Source organism: Gorilla gorilla, chromosome 3 (genome assembly GCF_029281585.2).
Source record: "Gorilla gorilla gorilla isolate KB3781 chromosome 3, NHGRI_mGorGor1-v2.1_pri, whole genome shotgun sequence".
NCBI classification, from domain to species: domain Eukaryota; kingdom Metazoa; phylum Chordata; class Mammalia; order Primates; family Hominidae; genus Gorilla; species Gorilla gorilla.
The window spans coordinates 120,778,049-120,796,828 of NC_073227.2; the positions used below are offsets into that span (position 1 = coordinate 120,778,049).

At 34.0% G+C, this 18,780-nt stretch overlaps 1 protein-coding gene across 1 annotated transcript in view; it reads right to left on the minus strand.

Annotated features, from left to right (window-relative positions):
* EMCN (endomucin) overlaps positions 1-18,780 on the minus strand; it is a 129,650-nt gene that overhangs the window by 73,148 nt on the left and 37,722 nt on the right. The window contains exons 2-4 of the mRNA XM_004040193.5: positions 18,300-18,422; positions 13,432-13,503; positions 4,172-4,288 (exon numbers count right to left, since the gene is read on the minus strand). Coding sequence (XP_004040241.2) covers positions 4,172-4,288; positions 13,432-13,503; positions 18,300-18,422 — 312 coding nt within the window. The remainder of the gene's footprint in view (positions 1-4,171; positions 4,289-13,431; positions 13,504-18,299; positions 18,423-18,780) is intronic.

An 18,780-nucleotide genomic window follows, 5' to 3' on the forward strand; every position in this document is an offset into this window, starting at 1 on the left:
AGCACTAGATTAATGAGAAGTTCTATCTTAAAAATTCTAGGATTCTAGAAATTGGTTCCTTTTAAATAGGAAAAATACACACCCCTCTAAAAGAATGGGAAAAGATTAGAGAGAAATGTTTTGAGTATGATCTTCTTTTTTGATTTGAATTCCAACTTTCTAGGGAATAAAGCAACAAATCTCACTAACTCGTCTACTCTAAATTAAACCTGTACTTGTTTTCATCTTGAGATGAAATACCCACAATGTACTTGTCTGATATTTCCTATCCAAGGAACCATTGCCCAGATGTTTAAGAGGGAGCTGAATCTTCAGCTGTTCAATATTTAACCAACAGTAGATTGTTTTGTTTTCTCTCTATCTCTCTGTCCTGTATCCATTAATCCTAAAAGTGTTTATGTGTGATGGGCGGAAAGGGAGTGGTGCTCTGCTAACCAGGAATCTGGGAGAGGTCCCGGTTTCATCACTTGGCAAATGGAAATGTGTGCAAACACATTATATCAAGCAGGGTCCATGTTGGGCAATAAGCACCTTGAGAAAAGAGAGGGATCTAGGGAATAATGGCTGACCCAGAAATAAATGTAATAATAAATTCTAAAAAATTTTGTATAAAACTTGTTTGTCAAATAACAAAAGCAATGGACAACAGTAAATACGCTTATTTCATTATCCTGCTTTCCAGAGTGTTTCATTTATTAAGAAAATGGCTTTGATGTATTTTTTTAAACTACTTGGAAGAAAGCCATTTTAAACCGAGTTTAGAAGCTAAGTCAATACAACAGTCCCCAGAACTGAGATGCAGAGAGCATTCTACTTCATGAATTGAAGTGGAATTAAAAGTCTTAACTGACTCATGGGCTGACCACATACTTCTGAAATGTAATAGGTTTAATAAATCACAGTCCGTAAATGACATTTTCTTCCTCACAAGTCACTGAATGGGTATTTAGTGCAGGATACAAATTATTTGAGTTTAATTTTCCAGAAGCTGCTATACACTTTGCAGATATATATATAGTAGTTTTATTTTTATTGTATAGGGGCCATCATATTATACATAGATGAATTTTGGTTTCCTGAAGGTGCCTTTTAGATATATATTACTTACAAAATATGTTCTACATATCAGAAACCAAACCACTACTACACGAAAATGTTATTCAGATGAAGAAGAGATGATTCTGCTCTTCAAATTCCTCTACGGGGTGACTGTCCCATTAAAAAGAAGTATTAGTTTACAATTATGGTGTGAAATTAGACTCCTTCTAGGCAAACTTCTGTATGTTGTGCTTGAGATGATTACAATAAAAAAGAGACAATTTATGTTTCTGAAGTTTCTAGACAAGAGTAGGTCTTGGACAGCCACAGTTTCTACTTGTCATCTCTTTCTACCTTAGAGATTTCCCAAGAAAAGACTTAGACATTATGAGTCATCTGTAGCCATTTCTTAGTAAGGACTATGGATACACCAAAAATGCATCCATTACTTATATTCCTAACTCTTCCAGTCAAGTGTGTTTACTATACATAGAAATTACTTATATCATGGAGTCCAGAATGTGAGAAGTACCTGTTGTGAGAAAACTGGAACTGGAAAGCTGTCAGAAATTATGGGAGTTCTAGCTTCTACTTGTCTCTCTGCCTCGCACAAACAATTTAATTTTGCTCACAGGGTATTCCTATCTCCCAACATACTCTCCATTCTTTTCTGTCAATTTGTTTACTCATAATAACTGCTTCTGGATGCCATAGGTATGCACATGAATTGCCATGGCTACCGCAGACTCCCACTACTAAACTTCGCAGCTTCAATTCCTGTAGCTAACTCCTGCTGTTTGTTTGTTGGGTTTTCTAGTTCAAACTACTCAGAAAGAAAATTTGATTGGCTAAGCTCATCATTTTCTTTCCTTCTGTTTTTTGACAAAGCTTTATAAAAAATATGATTTACACACCATTAAATGCACTCATTTTAAGAATACAAGTAATAATTTTTAGTAAATTTGTAGAGTTGTGCAACCATCACCATAATCCAGTTTTAGAAAGCTCCATCAAATGAAAAACTCCTGTGAGCTTATTTAGAGTCAATCCCCACTCCCATCTCCAGCTGCAGGCAACCACTTATCTGCTTTCTGTCCCTATAAAATGTTTTTCTGCATATTTACTGTAAGTGGAATCATACCACGTGTCATGTTTTGTGTATGGCTTCTTTCATTGAGTATAATGTTTTTGAGGTTCATACTTGATTACAATAGCTTTAGAATAAGTTTGAAATTGGGTTGTGTCCTCCAACTTTGTTCTTTTTCAAAAGTGTTTTGACTATTCCAGGTCCTTTTTATTTCCGTACAAATCTAGGGTCATCTTATCAATTTCTTTAAAAAAACTGGGATTCTGGTAGGGATTGCATTAAATATATTAATCAATTATTGATCAACTTGGAGAGAATTATCATTTAAAATATTGAGGTTTCTAATCTATAAACATGTAATGTATCTTTAGATATTTAATTTCTCACCAAAATAGTTTATAGTTTAGTGTATAAATCTTGCACTTCTATTGTTAAATTTATCTCTACATATTTTATACTTTTTGATGCTATTGAAGATGGAATTATTTTCTTAATTTTATTTTGGATTGCCACTGTTAACATATAAAAATGTAATTTATTTTTATATATTTTAGATCCTGTGCTACAAACCGCTCTTTAGTGGTTTTAGTTTTATAGTGAATCCTTTGAATTTTCTACGTAGATAATTATGTAGTCTTCTAATAAAAAATGCTTTATTTCTTCCTTTTCAATCTAAATGTATCTATGTATTATCTATTGTTGAACTGTACTATCTAAAACCTCTGGCTATAATGTTGAATAAAACTGATAAGAACAGACATCTTTGGTATGTTCCAGATCTTAAGGGGAAAACATTAAGTCTTTCATTATTAGGTATGATGTTAGCTGTAGGCTTTTTGTATATGCCCTTTATCAAGTTGAGGAAATTTCATTATATTTCTAGTTTATTGAGAGTTTTTAATATGAGTGAATGTTAGATTTTGTCGAATGATCTTTCTACATGTACTGATTTTACTAATATGTTGTATTACTTTCTTTGGTTTTCATATGTTAAACTAATCTTGCATTTCTGGGATAAATCTGACTTGTTCATATTTTATATTCCTTTTTACTTGTTACTGATTTTTTTGCAATATTTTATCGAGGATATTTGCATCTATGTCTAAGAGCCATATTGGTCTGTAGTTTTCTTTACTTGCTTTTTCTTTTCATTCTTTTCTTGCTTTGGTGTCAGGGTAAAATTAGCCTCAGATAATTATTTGTGTAGTGTTTTCCCCTCCTTTACTTTCTTTTTTTTTTTTTTTTTGAGACGAAGTCTCGCTCTGTGGCCCAGGCGGGAGTGCAGTGGCGCAATCTCGGCTCACTGCAAGCTCCGCCTCCCGGGTTCACGCCATTCTCCTGCCTCAGCCACCCGAGTAGCTGGGACTACAGGCGCCCGCCATCACGCCCGGCTAATTTTTTTTGTGTTTTTAGTAGAGACGGGGTTTCACCGTGTTAGCCAGGATGGTCTCGATCTCCTGACCTCGTGATCCGCCCGCCTCGGCCTCCCAAAGTGCTGGGATTACAAGCGTGAGCCACCGCGCCCGGCCTTCCCCTCCTTTACTTTCTAAAAGAGTTTAGGAAGAGTTGGTATGATTTATTTCTGAAATGCTTTATAGAATTGACAATTGAAGACATCTTGGCTTGGGGTTTTCTTCATAGGAATATTTTTAGTTCCTATTTCAATTTCTTTAATCATTACAGGTTTTTTCAGATTTCCATATCTTCTTGAGTCAGTTTTAGCAATTTATTTCTTTCTAACAATTTTTTCATTTCATCTAAGTTGTCTAATTTGTTGGCTGAGCTGTCCTTTTAGTGCCAGGTAATATCATAGATTACTGCCCAGTCTTGCATTAATCTTCCTTGTGACCCATTCATTTGTGGCTGCAGTGGGATAGGGTATCACTGTAAAAGATGAGGCTGCCAAATGATTGTTCTATTGGGTAGAGATTAAGAGACAATTTAAGCAGGGCATAATTCCTTGGCAGTTGTATGCTGGAAAACATTCTGAAACTAGTTTTATGCAACACACTAGTTTAACACTTCAGCACAAATCCTCATACTTACTCTTGGGTTTGGAACTTTGTAATGTTGAAACAGCATTTGGAAGTGTAACACTTGTTACTGTTACGTTTGAAATGATGGACTCATTCTTCCTGACATCAGTGGTTGTGACTTTCAATCCTGTAAAAAGAATGAATAGTCATCAGGAGTATAACAAATTACCAGATCATCTTATTAATATTCATATTAATATCCAACTAAAACTTGAAGATTAATTTCTAGAAGTCTTCTGACTAAGCCTTAGAAATCCAGCGTTTTAACATTCACCTTTTGGTGATATAATTAATTACTTTAAAGAATGTGGAGGGACATTAACTTTCTTGTGTACATGCTGTAGGTTATCTCACTTGATTGTCATGGTAATCTTATGAATTAAGTAATCGTGATGATGATTATTTTATATATAAGACTCAGAGGAATTAAATAATTTCCCCATGGTCATATAACTTGTAATAAGAGAGAACAATGACCTGAATTCAAGCCTTTCTGATGCAAAAGTTAATCACTCAGCTACCCTGGGAAAAGAAAGGTAAGGATGTGGTAGTAATTAAGTATGGCACTATTGTTCTCATGCCACTTAGGAAAATATTTTCAAGCAGGTGGAATAGTCAGGGGATGAGGGATAATTGGACATAAATGGAATACACTTTTAATTATACTTAGTTCATTTTTCTTTGAAAAAAAGAAAAATTTACAACAAAAATATAGGCTGAGCTTTTCAAAGATAGCATTGGAATAAGATGACTTGAAACAACTTATATTTGCCCATATATTCTGAAAAAAAATCGATGCCCTTCAGTTTTTTCAGTCTAATGTGGAAACATTGGGCCAGTGAAGAAAATGCAGACATGCCATTTATTGCATGCTTGGTGTTAGCTGGATGTGATGCTAGCTGGAGATGAGGGGAAAGCAGTTTAGTAGATCTCTAACACAGAGTAGAATGGAGCAAGAATTGCTGGTGTTTTCTAGAAGTGCAGTCAACTTCCATTCTATGTCAACAAGCATCTACTGTGTAATACAAATTCTTAGTGCAGTTGAGGAAGTCATGCTGAAGAAAGGGATCATTTGCAAGAAGACTTCATAGACAGTAGATAAGTATATTTTCCTTCAGGTAAAAAGCCTTTGGGAATTAGTGTGCAAACAAAATGAAACAAATTCAAATGTAGTCTACAGTGTTAATCCTGCATATGAGAGAGAATGAGTGGAAATAGCCACACATTTCAGAGGTATCATGAAGTGTTAAATTGGGAGGAAAATATGTGAAGTAGAGATAATGCCTTATTACAGCAAGAAAGCAGAAATTGGTATTCGTGTTAGCATGGAAGTGGGACAGGTCACCCAAGGTGCAGAAACTCAACATTTGAGGATGGAGGAACTCCTGGGGGTAAAGATTTTGCTTCCCACTGGAATTCCAACATATGTTTGGGAAAGATCAGAACAGGAGTTTCTCTTCAGAAATCTTTGGAGAAGAATTCTTCAGCTGAGCTAAAATTGGAAAGCATGAAAAAGCTATCCTGAAGGCCTAAAGAGTTCCCTAGTATCAAGCAGACTCAACAGTCTTGGTGGAGGGAAAGAGTATATATAGCTAAGAAAGATGTGGAGGGCTGCCAGATTGGAAATATGCAAAGAAAGGAGAAAAATAATGGAATAGCTGGGAATGCAATGCCAAAGATTTTGCTTAGAGAATTGCCTATTATAAATGTGGAATATACTTCACAAATGAGAATTAGAGCCTACACTCAATGTAGGACAGGTTGTCAATTATACCAGATGAAGTAGGCCTTGGAGCAAATCTTGAATGTTTAAGATAAATCAAAATGTTTCAAAATATTCATGGTAAACTCAAACTGAATAGAATAAAAGATGCTGCCACAGCCACACATTTTTAAACTTTACTAATATACAGAAATGCTTCAAATCCTAGTCTCAGGAGAGAAGAATCTATGCATGGTTGACTGACATTTATTAAGATATGAGAATCATAGTCATATTAACATCTTTTTGAGAAAATTTTCCCGGTTGTATTTATAGTTAACACCTAGTTTATTCCAAACTACTGCCAATGAGTAATTCACACCTTCAGAGAAAAAGCAAATCAATCTTAAAGCTGGTCTTTAAATCTAAATACTTTCTACTTTCCCCTACAAAACAATATGTACCTGCTTTCATCTACAGTTATGAATTGCACTATAATCCTAGGCAATAGTGCATGCATTAGGTTTCACAAACATAATTTTTCTGGAGAAATATTAATTTATAAGAGAATTGCATCAAGATACATTGGCTTTACATTTATGACTTGTGTTTTTAAGATTCATGTATGTTTAAATCATAGCTTTTGGTATAGGTGGGACACATTAAAGAGAAAACATAATGAATTTATCCATATTTGAGTTGGAAAAAATAAGAATTTAACACAAGAGATGCTTGAGGGAGTCGTATCAGTACCAGATTGTAAATGGAGAAAAGAAACCTTGATTCCAAGCACGTCCTTAGGTGAAAACCACTGCGTAGGGCTGAGAGGAATGTGAGGGAGAGGGTCTGTTTTATAATGATCTTAGAATTGTTAACGTGTAATTTATTTTGTATATTTTGAGGAATTAAGTTTATTGAGGAAAACAATAAATCAGGACATTAACTATATTAGGAATCTAATGTGTAGTTACCAATTAACATGAAGGGATGGTTTGTGGTCATGGATTTTAATTTTATAGGGAGGGAGATTGGCAGCTTTATTCCTTTGGAATTACATAATTTGAATTACAGCATTGTTTTATCTGATGCCCATAGGAAAAGTGTCTGACCACTTTGTCTTAAGAAATAGAATAAAAGGTAAGAGACTTTTGACAAGGTTAGCATTTACTAAAATACATGCTGTAGACTACTAGTACTGTGGTATATTTGGTTTTACATGAATAAAAGATGCTCTTAAAATATTTAGGAATAAATTTAATCAAGGAAATGAAAGAGCTGCACACTGAAAACTATAAAACATTAATAAAAAAACTAAAGAATTCACAAATAAATGAAAAGATATCCTATGTTCATGGATTAAAATAATTAATATTAAAATGTCCATATTACCCAAATCAATATATAGATTTTTAAAAATCCCTATCAAAATTCATGTTATTGTTTACAGAAATAGAAAAAAAAATTTGTATGGAAACACAAAAGATCCTGAATAGCAAAACAATCTTGAGAAAGAAAAACAAAAGTAGAGGCATCACACTTCCTAATTATTTAAAATTATATCACAAAGCTACAGTAATCCAAACAGTATAATACTGGCATGAAAACAGACACATAGACCAGTGGAAGAAAATAAAGAGTCCAGATATAAATCTAAACATATATGGTCAATTAATTTTCAACAAGGGCACCAAGAGGTTACTATAAGGAAAGGATAGTCTCTTCAATAAATTGCACTGGGGAAACTGTGCTACCACACGCCAAAGAATGAAATTGGACCTTATTTGACACAACACACAAAAATCAACTCTAAATGGATAAAAGACCTAAATGTAATATCTGAAATCATAAACCTCCAGAAGAGAAGATAGGGGCAAATCTCCTTCACATTGGCCTCAGCAATTATTTCTGGATATTACATCAAAAGCTCAGGCTATGGCCTCAGCAATTATTTTTGGATATTACATCAAAAGCTCAGCTACAAAAGCAAAAGTAAACAAATGGGACTACATCAAACTAAAAACCTAGTGCACAGCAAAGGAAACAATTAGCAAAATGAAAAAGCAGCTTACAAATTGAGAAAAAAAATTTGTAAATTATACATCTGATAAGGAGTTAATAGTCAAAGTTTATAAAATAATTATTTAATTTAAGTCTTTATCTTGAGTTAATTTTTGAATATGGTGTAAAGAAGGGGTACAGTTTTAATCTTCTGCATATGGCTAGCCAATTATTCCAGCTTCGTTTATTGAACAGGGAGTCCTTTCCCCATTGTTTGTTTTTGGCAGCTTTGTTGAAGATTAGATAGTGTAGGTATGTGGCCTTATTTCTGGGTTCTCTATGCTGTTCCATTGGTCTATGGTTACTGTAGCCCAGTAGTATAGTTTGAAGTCAGGTAACATAATGCCTCTAGCTTTGTTCTTATTGCTTAGGATTTCCTTGGCTATTTGGGTTCTTTTTTGGTTCCATATGAATTTTTAAATAGTTTTTTTCCAGTTCCGTGAAGATTTTCAATGTTAGTTTAATAGACAATACCATTTAGGACATAGCATGGGCAAAGTTTTCATGATGAAGACACCAGAAATAATTGCAACAAAAGCAAAAATTGACAAATGGGATTGAATTAAACTAAAAAGCTTCTGCATAGCAAAAGAAATTATCAAAAGAATAAACAGATAACCTACGGAATGGGGGAAATTTTTGCAAACTCTGCATCCAACAAAAGTCTAATATTCCGCATCTATAAGGAATTTAAATTTACAAGAAAAAACAACCCCATGCCCAATAACATGGGCAAAGGACATGAACAGACACTTTTAAAAAGAAGACATACATGTAGCCAACAATCATATTAAAAAAGTTCAACATCAGTGATTATTAGAGAAATGCAAATCAAAACCACAATGAGATACCCTCTCACACCATTTAGAATGGCTATTACTAAAATGTTAAAAAACAAAACAAAACAAAAAACAGGTGCCGGTGAGGTTGTGGGGAAAAAGGAAGGCTTATACATTGTTGGTGGGAGTGTAAATTAGTTCAAACATTGTGGAAGACAGTATGGCAATTTCTTTAAGACCTAAAAACAGAAATACCACTCAACCTAACAATCCCATTACTTGGTATATAACCAAATGAATAGAAACCATTCTATTATGAAGCACACATATGTTCATTGCAGCACTATTCAGAAGAGTAAAGGCATGCAATCAACCTAAATGACCCATCAATGACAAATTGGATAAACAATATATGGTACATATACACCATGAAATACCATGCAGCTATAAAAAAGAATGAGATCATGTCCTCTGCAGGAATATGGATGAAGCTGGAGGACATTATCCTTAACAAACTAACACAGGAGAAGAAAATAACATATTGCATGTTCTCACTTATAAGTGGGAGCTAAATGATGAGAACACATGAACACATAGAGGGGTCAAGGAATAAATCATAAAAAATATTAGAAAGTACTTTGCAGTAAATGAATATGAAAACATAATATACCAAAATTTATGGAATGCAGAGAAAGCAATGGAAAGAAGGAAATTTATAGGTGTTAACACATATTAACAAGAAGAATAATCTCAATCAAAATCCTCACTGGCCAATTTGAGAAACTAGAAAAAGAAGAGCAAACTAAACCCATACAAAGCAGTGGGAAAGAAACACTAAGGATTAGAGAAGAATGAAATAAAATAGAGAATAGAAACACAACACAGAAAAAAAACACAAAAGTTTGTTCTTTGAAAAGATATATAAAATTGAGACACTTTTGGCTATGCTGATAAAGAAATAAGAGAGAGGAGTCAAGTTATCAAAATTATGAATGAAAGAGGATTCATTATTACCAACCTTACAGAAATTAGAAGGATTATAAGGCAATGCTGTGAACAACTATATGCCAACAAATTAGATAATCTAGATTAAATGGGCAAATTCCTAGGAAATCACTAACTACAAAAACTGAGGCAAAAAGAAATAGAAAATCTAATAGATTTATAATAAGTAAAGAAATTAAGTTAGTATTTTAAAAAAATTTCATAAAGAAAGCTCAGCACCAGGGTCTTCCCTGGAAAATTCTACCAAATATTTGAAGAGCAATTACCACCAATCCTCATAAACTCTTTCAAAAATTAGTAGAGAAGGGAACACTTCCCAACTTATTCTATGAGGCTAGTATTATTTTGATTTCAAAACTAGACAAATACATCACAAGAAAACTACAAACATATATTTCATGAATATAGACATAAAAATTCTTAACAAAATAATATAAATAAAGTTTAACACCATGTAAAAAGAATTATACCCCGTGACCAAGTTCGATTTAGCCTAGGAATTCAAGGTTGACTCAACATATAGAAATCAATATCATATGCCACATTAACAAAATAAGGAATTTTTTAAAAACATGATAATCTCAATATAATAAGACAAGGCATTTTAAAAAATTCAATACCCTGGCATAATAAACACACTCAACAAACTAGTAATAAAAGAGAACTTCCTCACTCTGATAAAGGTCATTTATTAAAAACTCATAATTAATATCATACTTACTGGTGAAAAACTGACAGTTTTTCCTGAAAGTTAGAAACAAGACAAGGATGTCCCCTCCCACAACTTCTACTCAACCTTGTATTGAAGGTGCTAACCAGAGTAGTTAAGCAATAAAATAAATAAAATAAAATTATAAATAAAAGAAAGTCATCCACACTGGAAAGAAAGAAGTAAAACTATCTATATTTGCAGATAACATAATCTTGCACATAGAAGATTCTAAGGAATACACATACACATATACACACACACAAATTACAGTTAATAAGTTAGTTCAATAGAGTGGAAGGATATAATACTAACATATAAAAATAAATTATATTTCTATATAGTAGCAATGAATAATCCAAAATTGAAATAAAAATTATTTTATTACAAAATAATTTTATTTAAAATGAATAAAATATTAGGAATAAATTTTACAAAAAGAAGTTTAAGCCTTCCACACTTGGAAACTACAAACATCATCAAAATAAATTGAAGAAGACATTGATAAACGGAAAGACATCCTATGCTCATGAATTGAAAGCCCTGATTGTTAAGATGGCAATACTCCTCAAATTGATCTACAGATTTAATGCAATCCCTATCACAATCCTAGCTGGCTTTGCAGAAATTGACAAGTTGATCTCAAAATTCACATTAAAATTAGTGTGATAAAATTGGCATGATAAAGTTGAATAGCCAAAACAATCTTGGATAAAAAAGAAAAAGTTGGAGGACTCACATTTCCTGTTTTCAAAACTTAATACGAAGTAATACTAATCAAGAGTATATGATTCTCACATAACAATAGGCATATAGGTATAAGTGGAGTAGATTCGGGAGTCCAGAAAAAACTCATATTAGGTGGATGCAAATGTAGTTGCAGCTTTTGCATTGTTGGAATGTACCATTTGATACTGGCATATATTCTTAAATAAATGTGGTTATGTTTTATAGATAGATAGATAGATATCCCTATCATAAAATGAACTTCTAGATATATATTCTAGAAATATATATATATATATATTTTTAGGTGGAGTCTCATTCTGTCGCCCAGGCTGGAATGCAGTGGCCCAATCTCGGCTCACTGCAGCCTCCACCTCCTGGGTCCAAGCGATTCTCCTGCCTCAGCCTCCCGGGTAGCTGGGATTACAGATGCGTGCCACCACGCCCAGTAAATTTTTGTATTTTTAGTAGAGACATACACATACTCAGGGTTTCACCATGTTGGTTAGGCTGGTCTTGAACTCCTGACCTCAAGTGATCCAGCCTTCTCGGCCTCCCAAAGTGTTGGGATTACAGGCGTGAGCCACTGCACCTGTCCATGTTATATATAATTTTAATGGGCATTTCCCGTTTTGTGTTTTTTTTTTTGCTAATGACATCACTTGCTGTTTATTTTATGTTTATTTTAGACTATGGAAATGATGTTAGACAAAAACAAATTCAAGCGATTTTCTTATTTGAGTTCAAAATGGGTCATAAAAGAAGCGCAGACAACTCACAATATAAACAAAGCATTTGTCTCAGTAATTGCTAACTAACATACAGTGCATTCAAGAAGTTCAAGAAGTTTTGCAAAGGAAAAGAGATCCTTGTAGATGAGGAGCATAGCGGCCAGACATCGGAAGTCCACAATGACAAATTGAGAGCAATAATTGAAGCTGTTTCTCTAACAACTACATGAGAAGTTGCCAAAGAACTCAAACCTTGACGATTCTACAGCCCTTTAGCATTTGAAGCAAATTGGAAAGTTGGAAAAACTCGCTAAGTGGGTGCCTCATGAGCTGAGCGAAAATTAAAAAATCCTCGTTTTGAAGTGTCATCTTCTCTTATTCTACACCACAAACCATTTCTTGATCTGATTGTGATGTGCGACAAAAAGTGACAACTGGCAACAACTAGCTCAGTGGTTGGAGTGAGAAAAAGCTCCAAAGCACTTCCCAAAGCCAAACTTGCACCAAATAAAGGTCATGGTCACTGTTTGGTGGTCGGGTCCACTGCAGCTTTCTGAATCTTCAGGCTTCAAAAGATACTATCAACAAAATTAAAAGATAACCTATAGAATGGGAAAAATATTTGCAAATTATCTATCTTGTAAACTTCTAGTCTTGAATGTATACAGAACTCTTGCAATTCGACAATAAGAAGACAAATAGCCAAATTTTTTAAAAAATAGACAAAGAATTTGAGCGGACATTTTTCCAAGGACAATATACAAATGGCTACCAAACACATGAAATATGTTCAACACCATTAATCATTAGAGAAATATAACTCAGAGTCACAATGAGATACCAGTTCACACCCACTGAGATAATTATAATTAAGACAGACAAGTGTTAGCTAGAATATAGAGATATTGGAACTCTCGTATGTTGCTGGTGGAAATGTAATATAGTACAGCTGCTTTGGAAATCAGTTCCTTAAAATGTTAAACATAGAGTTAACCTGTGACTTAGCAATTCAACCTCAAGACATATACTTAAGAGAAATGAAAAACGTAGGCAGACAAAAACTTGCACATAAATGTTCATAGCAGCATTATTTATAATCATTAGCAAGTAGAAACAATGCAGATGTTCATCAATTAATAAACGGATAAACAAAATGTGGTATATCCATACAATGCAATATTATTTAGGAATAAAAAAGAATGAACTACAGATACATGTTACAACATGGACGAACTTGAAAACATTATGCTAAGTGAGAGAATCCAGACACAAAAGGTCATATATTGTATGATTCCATTTATATGAAATGTCCAGAACAGGCAAATCTAGAAGGAGGTTAGTGGTTACCAGAGGCTGGGAGGGGGATATGGGAAGTGATTGGTAATTAATACAGGGTTTCCTCTTGGGGAGATTAAAATGTTCTGAAATTAATAGTGGTGGTGGCTGTAAAATCTTGTTAAAATACTAAAAACTTCTGAATTGTACACTTTAAAAGGGTGACTATTATGTTACGTGAATTATATATTTTTTAAAATTGTAGAAAAATGAATCATTACTCACCTTCATCTTTACTTGTCAAAAAAGTAACTGTTGACATCAGAGACATTTTAAGTAATTCATTGGTGATTGTTCCTAGTTTGATAAAATAGATTAAATTATTATTAATCATAATCTCATGTTATCTGTCAATAAATGAAGTAAGTTAAATCTATAGGTGGACTGGCATTCTCCTTTGTCTATCTTTAATTTTTCCCATTTTCCAGTTCATTTTGTCTAAAGAATATATGTATATTAAATATATGTATATTAAATATTTGGGTGGCCTACACACACACACACACACACACACACACACACACACACACACACACATATTTTTCATAAGTCCCCAAAACAAGTTTCCACTGAAGATTGTTACTTAGGTATCTTTAAACATGTAAAAAATTATTACAAAATTCTAAATTCTAATGTTTAAAATCATTTTATTTTTCCCTGTGAGAAAAGTGACATGGTCAATAGGACCTAGGAGTATCATGCCTTTTTTTTTTTTCTAGAATTACATTTCATTTTATTGATTTAGTTATGGCAGTGAAACTTCTAAATGATCATACGCCATGAAGGAACTTGAAAACTTCCCTATTAATTTGTGTGCCCTTCTATGCTCTTGAGGGCAGTATCCAATTCTAGTCATTTTTTTTTTTTTTTGGAGACAGAGTCTCGCTCTGTTGCCCAGGCTGGAGTGCAGTGGCGCGATCTCGGCTCACTGCAAGCTCTGCCTCCTGGGTTCACACCATTGTCCTGCCTCAGCCTCCCGAGTAGATGGGACTACAGGCGCCCGCCACCATGCCCGGCTAATTTTTTTGTATTTTTTATTAGTAGAGACGGGGTTTCACCGTGTTAGCCAGGATGATCTCGATCTCATGATCCTCCCACCTCGGCCTCCCAAAATGCTGGGATTACAGGCGTGAGCCACCGTGCCCAGCCTCTAGTCACATTTTTAATCTTAGTATCAAGAATTATTCCTGGCATACACTAGGCATTTAGTCAATGTTGTTTCAAATAAGGAAGCACTCATATAACATATGAAAATCAACCAAGGGGCAAATCTGCCCTAAGTAGTCAACATGACTCATCAGTTTGATACCTACTCTCCAACTCTCTGTAATAGTCTTTCTCCCTGCCTCCCTCCCTCCCTTCTTTCTTCCTTCCTTCCTTTCTCCCTCCCTCCCTCCCTTCCTTCCTTCCTTCCTTCCTTTCTTCCTTCCTTCTTTCCTTCCCCTTTTTCTTCTCCTTGCTTGACAAGGTCTTGCTGTGTCACCCAGGCTGGAGTCCAGTGGTATGAGCATACCTCACTGCAGAATCAGACTTCTGGCCTCAAGTGATCCCCCAATTTCAACCACCCAAAGTGCTGAGATTACAGGTGTGAGCCACAGCACCTGGCCCCTCTTCTTTGTTCCTTCCTTTTTTAACAATTTTATTTGCAGGTTTGTTGCATGGGTATATTGTGTGATTAGGGCAAAAAGCTATTTATTTTTAAAGATATTATATTATTTTGAGTCAATAAATGTTTATAATAGATTAAATCATTAAGATATCATAATTTTATTCTCTGCAAAATTGTTTCTTAAACTAGCATTCATTCATGCCATTTTCCAAAACAATCTTTGAGAACCATGTTGAATTCTATTTAGGCTACAACTGTTTCAAAGAAATGTCTAATTTGTAAACATTTTGTATTTTGTGATGATAAAGTAAAAGCAAAATATCAACTTTGCCACTTCAAAATTCTATGAAAAGAAGAAACCAAAAAATCATGTACAAAGATATCCCAGGCACTTCATTTTCTATTCAAATATAACAGGGAACAGAAAGACAATGAATAAAAGGAGAAAGACTACAGAGAAAAATGGGGTACTCAAACTCATTTTTTTCTGACTAATCATACAAGAAATTTCCAAGAATGTTTTAAAAATTTTGTTCTTTATAGTTGTATCTAGTTAGTTTCTACATAGAGGATGTACAATGGAAACATCACCATATTTAGCACCCTGTGTGAGATAGGTGGCCAAAAGCATCAGGCTCCTTTACTGACTTCAGCTGAAATTTCTGGTACTAAATATTTTATTATCAGAAACTGTTAGTATCACTGTTGAGAAACTTTTATTCCTGCATTATAATTCAACTCTAGTATTGAAAAATACTAGAATATTCAATGTTTTTAAAATGAAGCTGAATAATAATCAACTTTTTAACTTAAAAAAATTAAATTTCAAGTTTCTTTTTTATCCTAGAAGTTCATTTTATGATAGGGATATTCAACATCTGTCAAATGTTGATTTTTAACTCCAGCCTTTTGGCCTTTGCACAAAATGTGCATTGCACTTGATGTACATCTAGGAAGAGGTCAAGTCCCATTTCTCTAATTGGGTGAATCTCTGAGAGCAAGCCCTGCTCCAGGCGAAGCTCTGTCAATCACGTCTGCCACTTCAGTGATTATGTTGCTGCAAGAAGAATTCTCATCTCAGTTGCACATTTTCCACTTTTTTGATGATAGAATTTCTGCCATTGGCAAGAAAAATAAATTGTATGTGATTTAGAAAGACATAAGCACTACTAGACCAATGATCTTTTGACCTTTAAACAAAAGAATTCTGATTAGGAAGCCTTAAAATGAAAATAAAGATGCTTTTCCATGTTGCGTTTTTTTGGTAAATACTTTCATTGTGGCTAAGAGGACCATACTGGACATGAGAAAGAGGGAATAAGGGACTTCTTCACTACAGATACCTTTTTTTTTGTATTATTGAGTAATTTTAAAAATTATTATTTTGGAGAATGGGACAATGTATAAAACTCCTCCAAATTTAAGCCCCTCACAGTCCTGAAATTAGTAAGTCAAATTTACTGATACACAATCCCTAGAACATGATAATTCTTAAGATAAATTCTCCATCTCCTTTATTACTGTATACTAATTGTGTTGCCCTTTGGAAGATGGGCATATTAAGTGTACTTAGTCTGACTCATCTAACCCTTAATACACAGTGGTGATCAAGTAAGCCAGACAAAAAGGAGTTATTTTCTCTGTTGTCTTTGTCCAATGTTGTTCCCTCATTCTCCTATAAGCACCACGGACCCCAATTTGCCTAACGGCTTTCTCAGCCCTACCACTGTGCCAGACTTTCTGTTTCCCACTCTGGATCCAAGCAGCTGGGGACCTGAGAGCCTGCCTTTCCTGCTTTATCTCTCTTCCACCTCGCTCTCTCAGTAGCTCTCATTAGAGACCCTAGAATAGACTAACCTCCTTCCTTTAATTTCCCTCCCACTCTTAGATTTATGTTTTGAGATTTTAACCCTTCAAATTCTCAAAATAAATATCAGATGATACCAAAGTATTATTATTTATTTGGAGGATTTGATGATGGCATTGTAGCTTTGTGATTGTCTATATTTTTTGAGATGCATATTTAATGTATAGAAGTAAACTGGCATGAAGTCTGGGTTCCCTTCAAAGTACCTTGACAACCAAATTAAGAGAGAGAGTGAAACAGAAAGAAGGCAGGAAGGGGAAATAAAAAGAAAAATGAAGCAAATGTGATAAAATCTAGATAAAGAGTGATTTGGGGAGATGGACATATGGAGATTAATTACAGTATTCTCTACTTTCGGATATAGCTGTCTATTTTTATAATAAAAATTGATAAACAAAAAGTAAAACTTCTCTGACCCATTACATTTTTTATAATTGTATATGAATAATTTAACACTCAAGTGCATAACTACTGAAGGACACAGACAACAGTGTAGTTTATATTAAATGGGTAATATAAATCAGTGAAAGTGTCCCAAAAAAGGAGTGTGTGTGTGTGTGGGTGTGGGTGTGGGTGTATGTATGTAACCTTAAGTATTCTATGCACTTGCTTCAAAGAAGGATGCTTCAGTGTTCTGCTATGGAGGGCCCCAAGTAGTAAAGCTGCTAAAAATGGTTTGGTTTCATCTTATAATCAAACAATGCAGAAATAATGGACTATGATCATAGTACTCTTTGTCTCTGAGAATCACCACCCTATTCAAGCCCAGCGAACTAGCTTTCATTGGTCTTCTGCATATGTTTGACCCTAGTCTTAGACTGAAAATTAAGGGGGGAATAGAAAGAGGTAAAAAAGACAGCGTAAGAATTTCAGTTATCCATTCATCAAGATATATGATTTTCTGGGGTCTTTCTATGACCCTAGCATTCTAACCAGAGTTTTTGTCCATAGACAATCCACAAATCTGTTTTTCTTTTCCATTGACTACAGGAGCTGTGTGATATGCCTTATTTTTTGTGTGTTGCAAGATGGGCAGATGCAGTATGCATTGCATTGATAATCTCTTGTTTTTTTAATGGAAGTATTCTAATGGCTTTTAACATTTTTGTGGATGGTAAAGTAATCTCCTTTAATACCTAGCTAGATATAGTTGTCACTCAGTCCAGCAACAATAATGATTACATTGCTACTGAAACCTACAAATTAAATCTATTATCAACAGAATGCTACCAACAAAACCAATCTGTTATTAATACAGTTTCACCATGTTGGCTGTGCTGCTTAGGTGGAGAACTGGAATATTTAGAAAGATATTTTATGACTTAGGACATGGCAGTTTCTTTCTTCTCTAAAAATAAACTTTGTGTATGTAATATTCACAATAGAATCATTCTCAAACAGGTTGTGATCCCAAAGAATATCAACAAAGCAGCCCACTGAGATCTCAGGGTTTTGTATGGAACCCCAAATAACACATAATTTCAAAATCGTGAAATAGCACTGACCTTTATAACAATCAGATATAAGATCCCGAATTATTTTTTCATACTGATGTATATACATACTACTAATTTTATTTGTTAAAGTTAAACTAAATTTACTAACAGTTAATCCTACCTTTAGGAGTTGTTCCAGTTGTTGGTGTGACAACATTTTTCTGTAATGATTCTGTGTTTGGTGTTGTTATAGATGGTTTTATTGTAGTTACAACAAGTGAATTATTAGCTGCCTCTAAAACACCTGAAAAAAGTAAAGTAGTTGCATTAACATTTACATATAGTTTGCCAATTAATAGACTAGTATATTTAAACAAGCGTACTGGTCAGTAGAATGTGAATTTGCAACCAATTTTCCAGTTGTAATCAATTTATCCTTAGCTCAGCATTTATTCATTAACTGCATCTACTTCTCCCCAATGGCATGAATTTTCAAGATGGCTGGTAGGAGCAGTTTGTGGTTTCAGAGCAATATAATTTCTAAGAAAACTAATGAGGAATAAATGTATAAATCTGAAATTTAATAATATTTTTAATCCAACTAAACTAACCTTGCCAGATGAAATGCTTAAATGGGCACTCTCTGGGCAGTAGATGTTTCA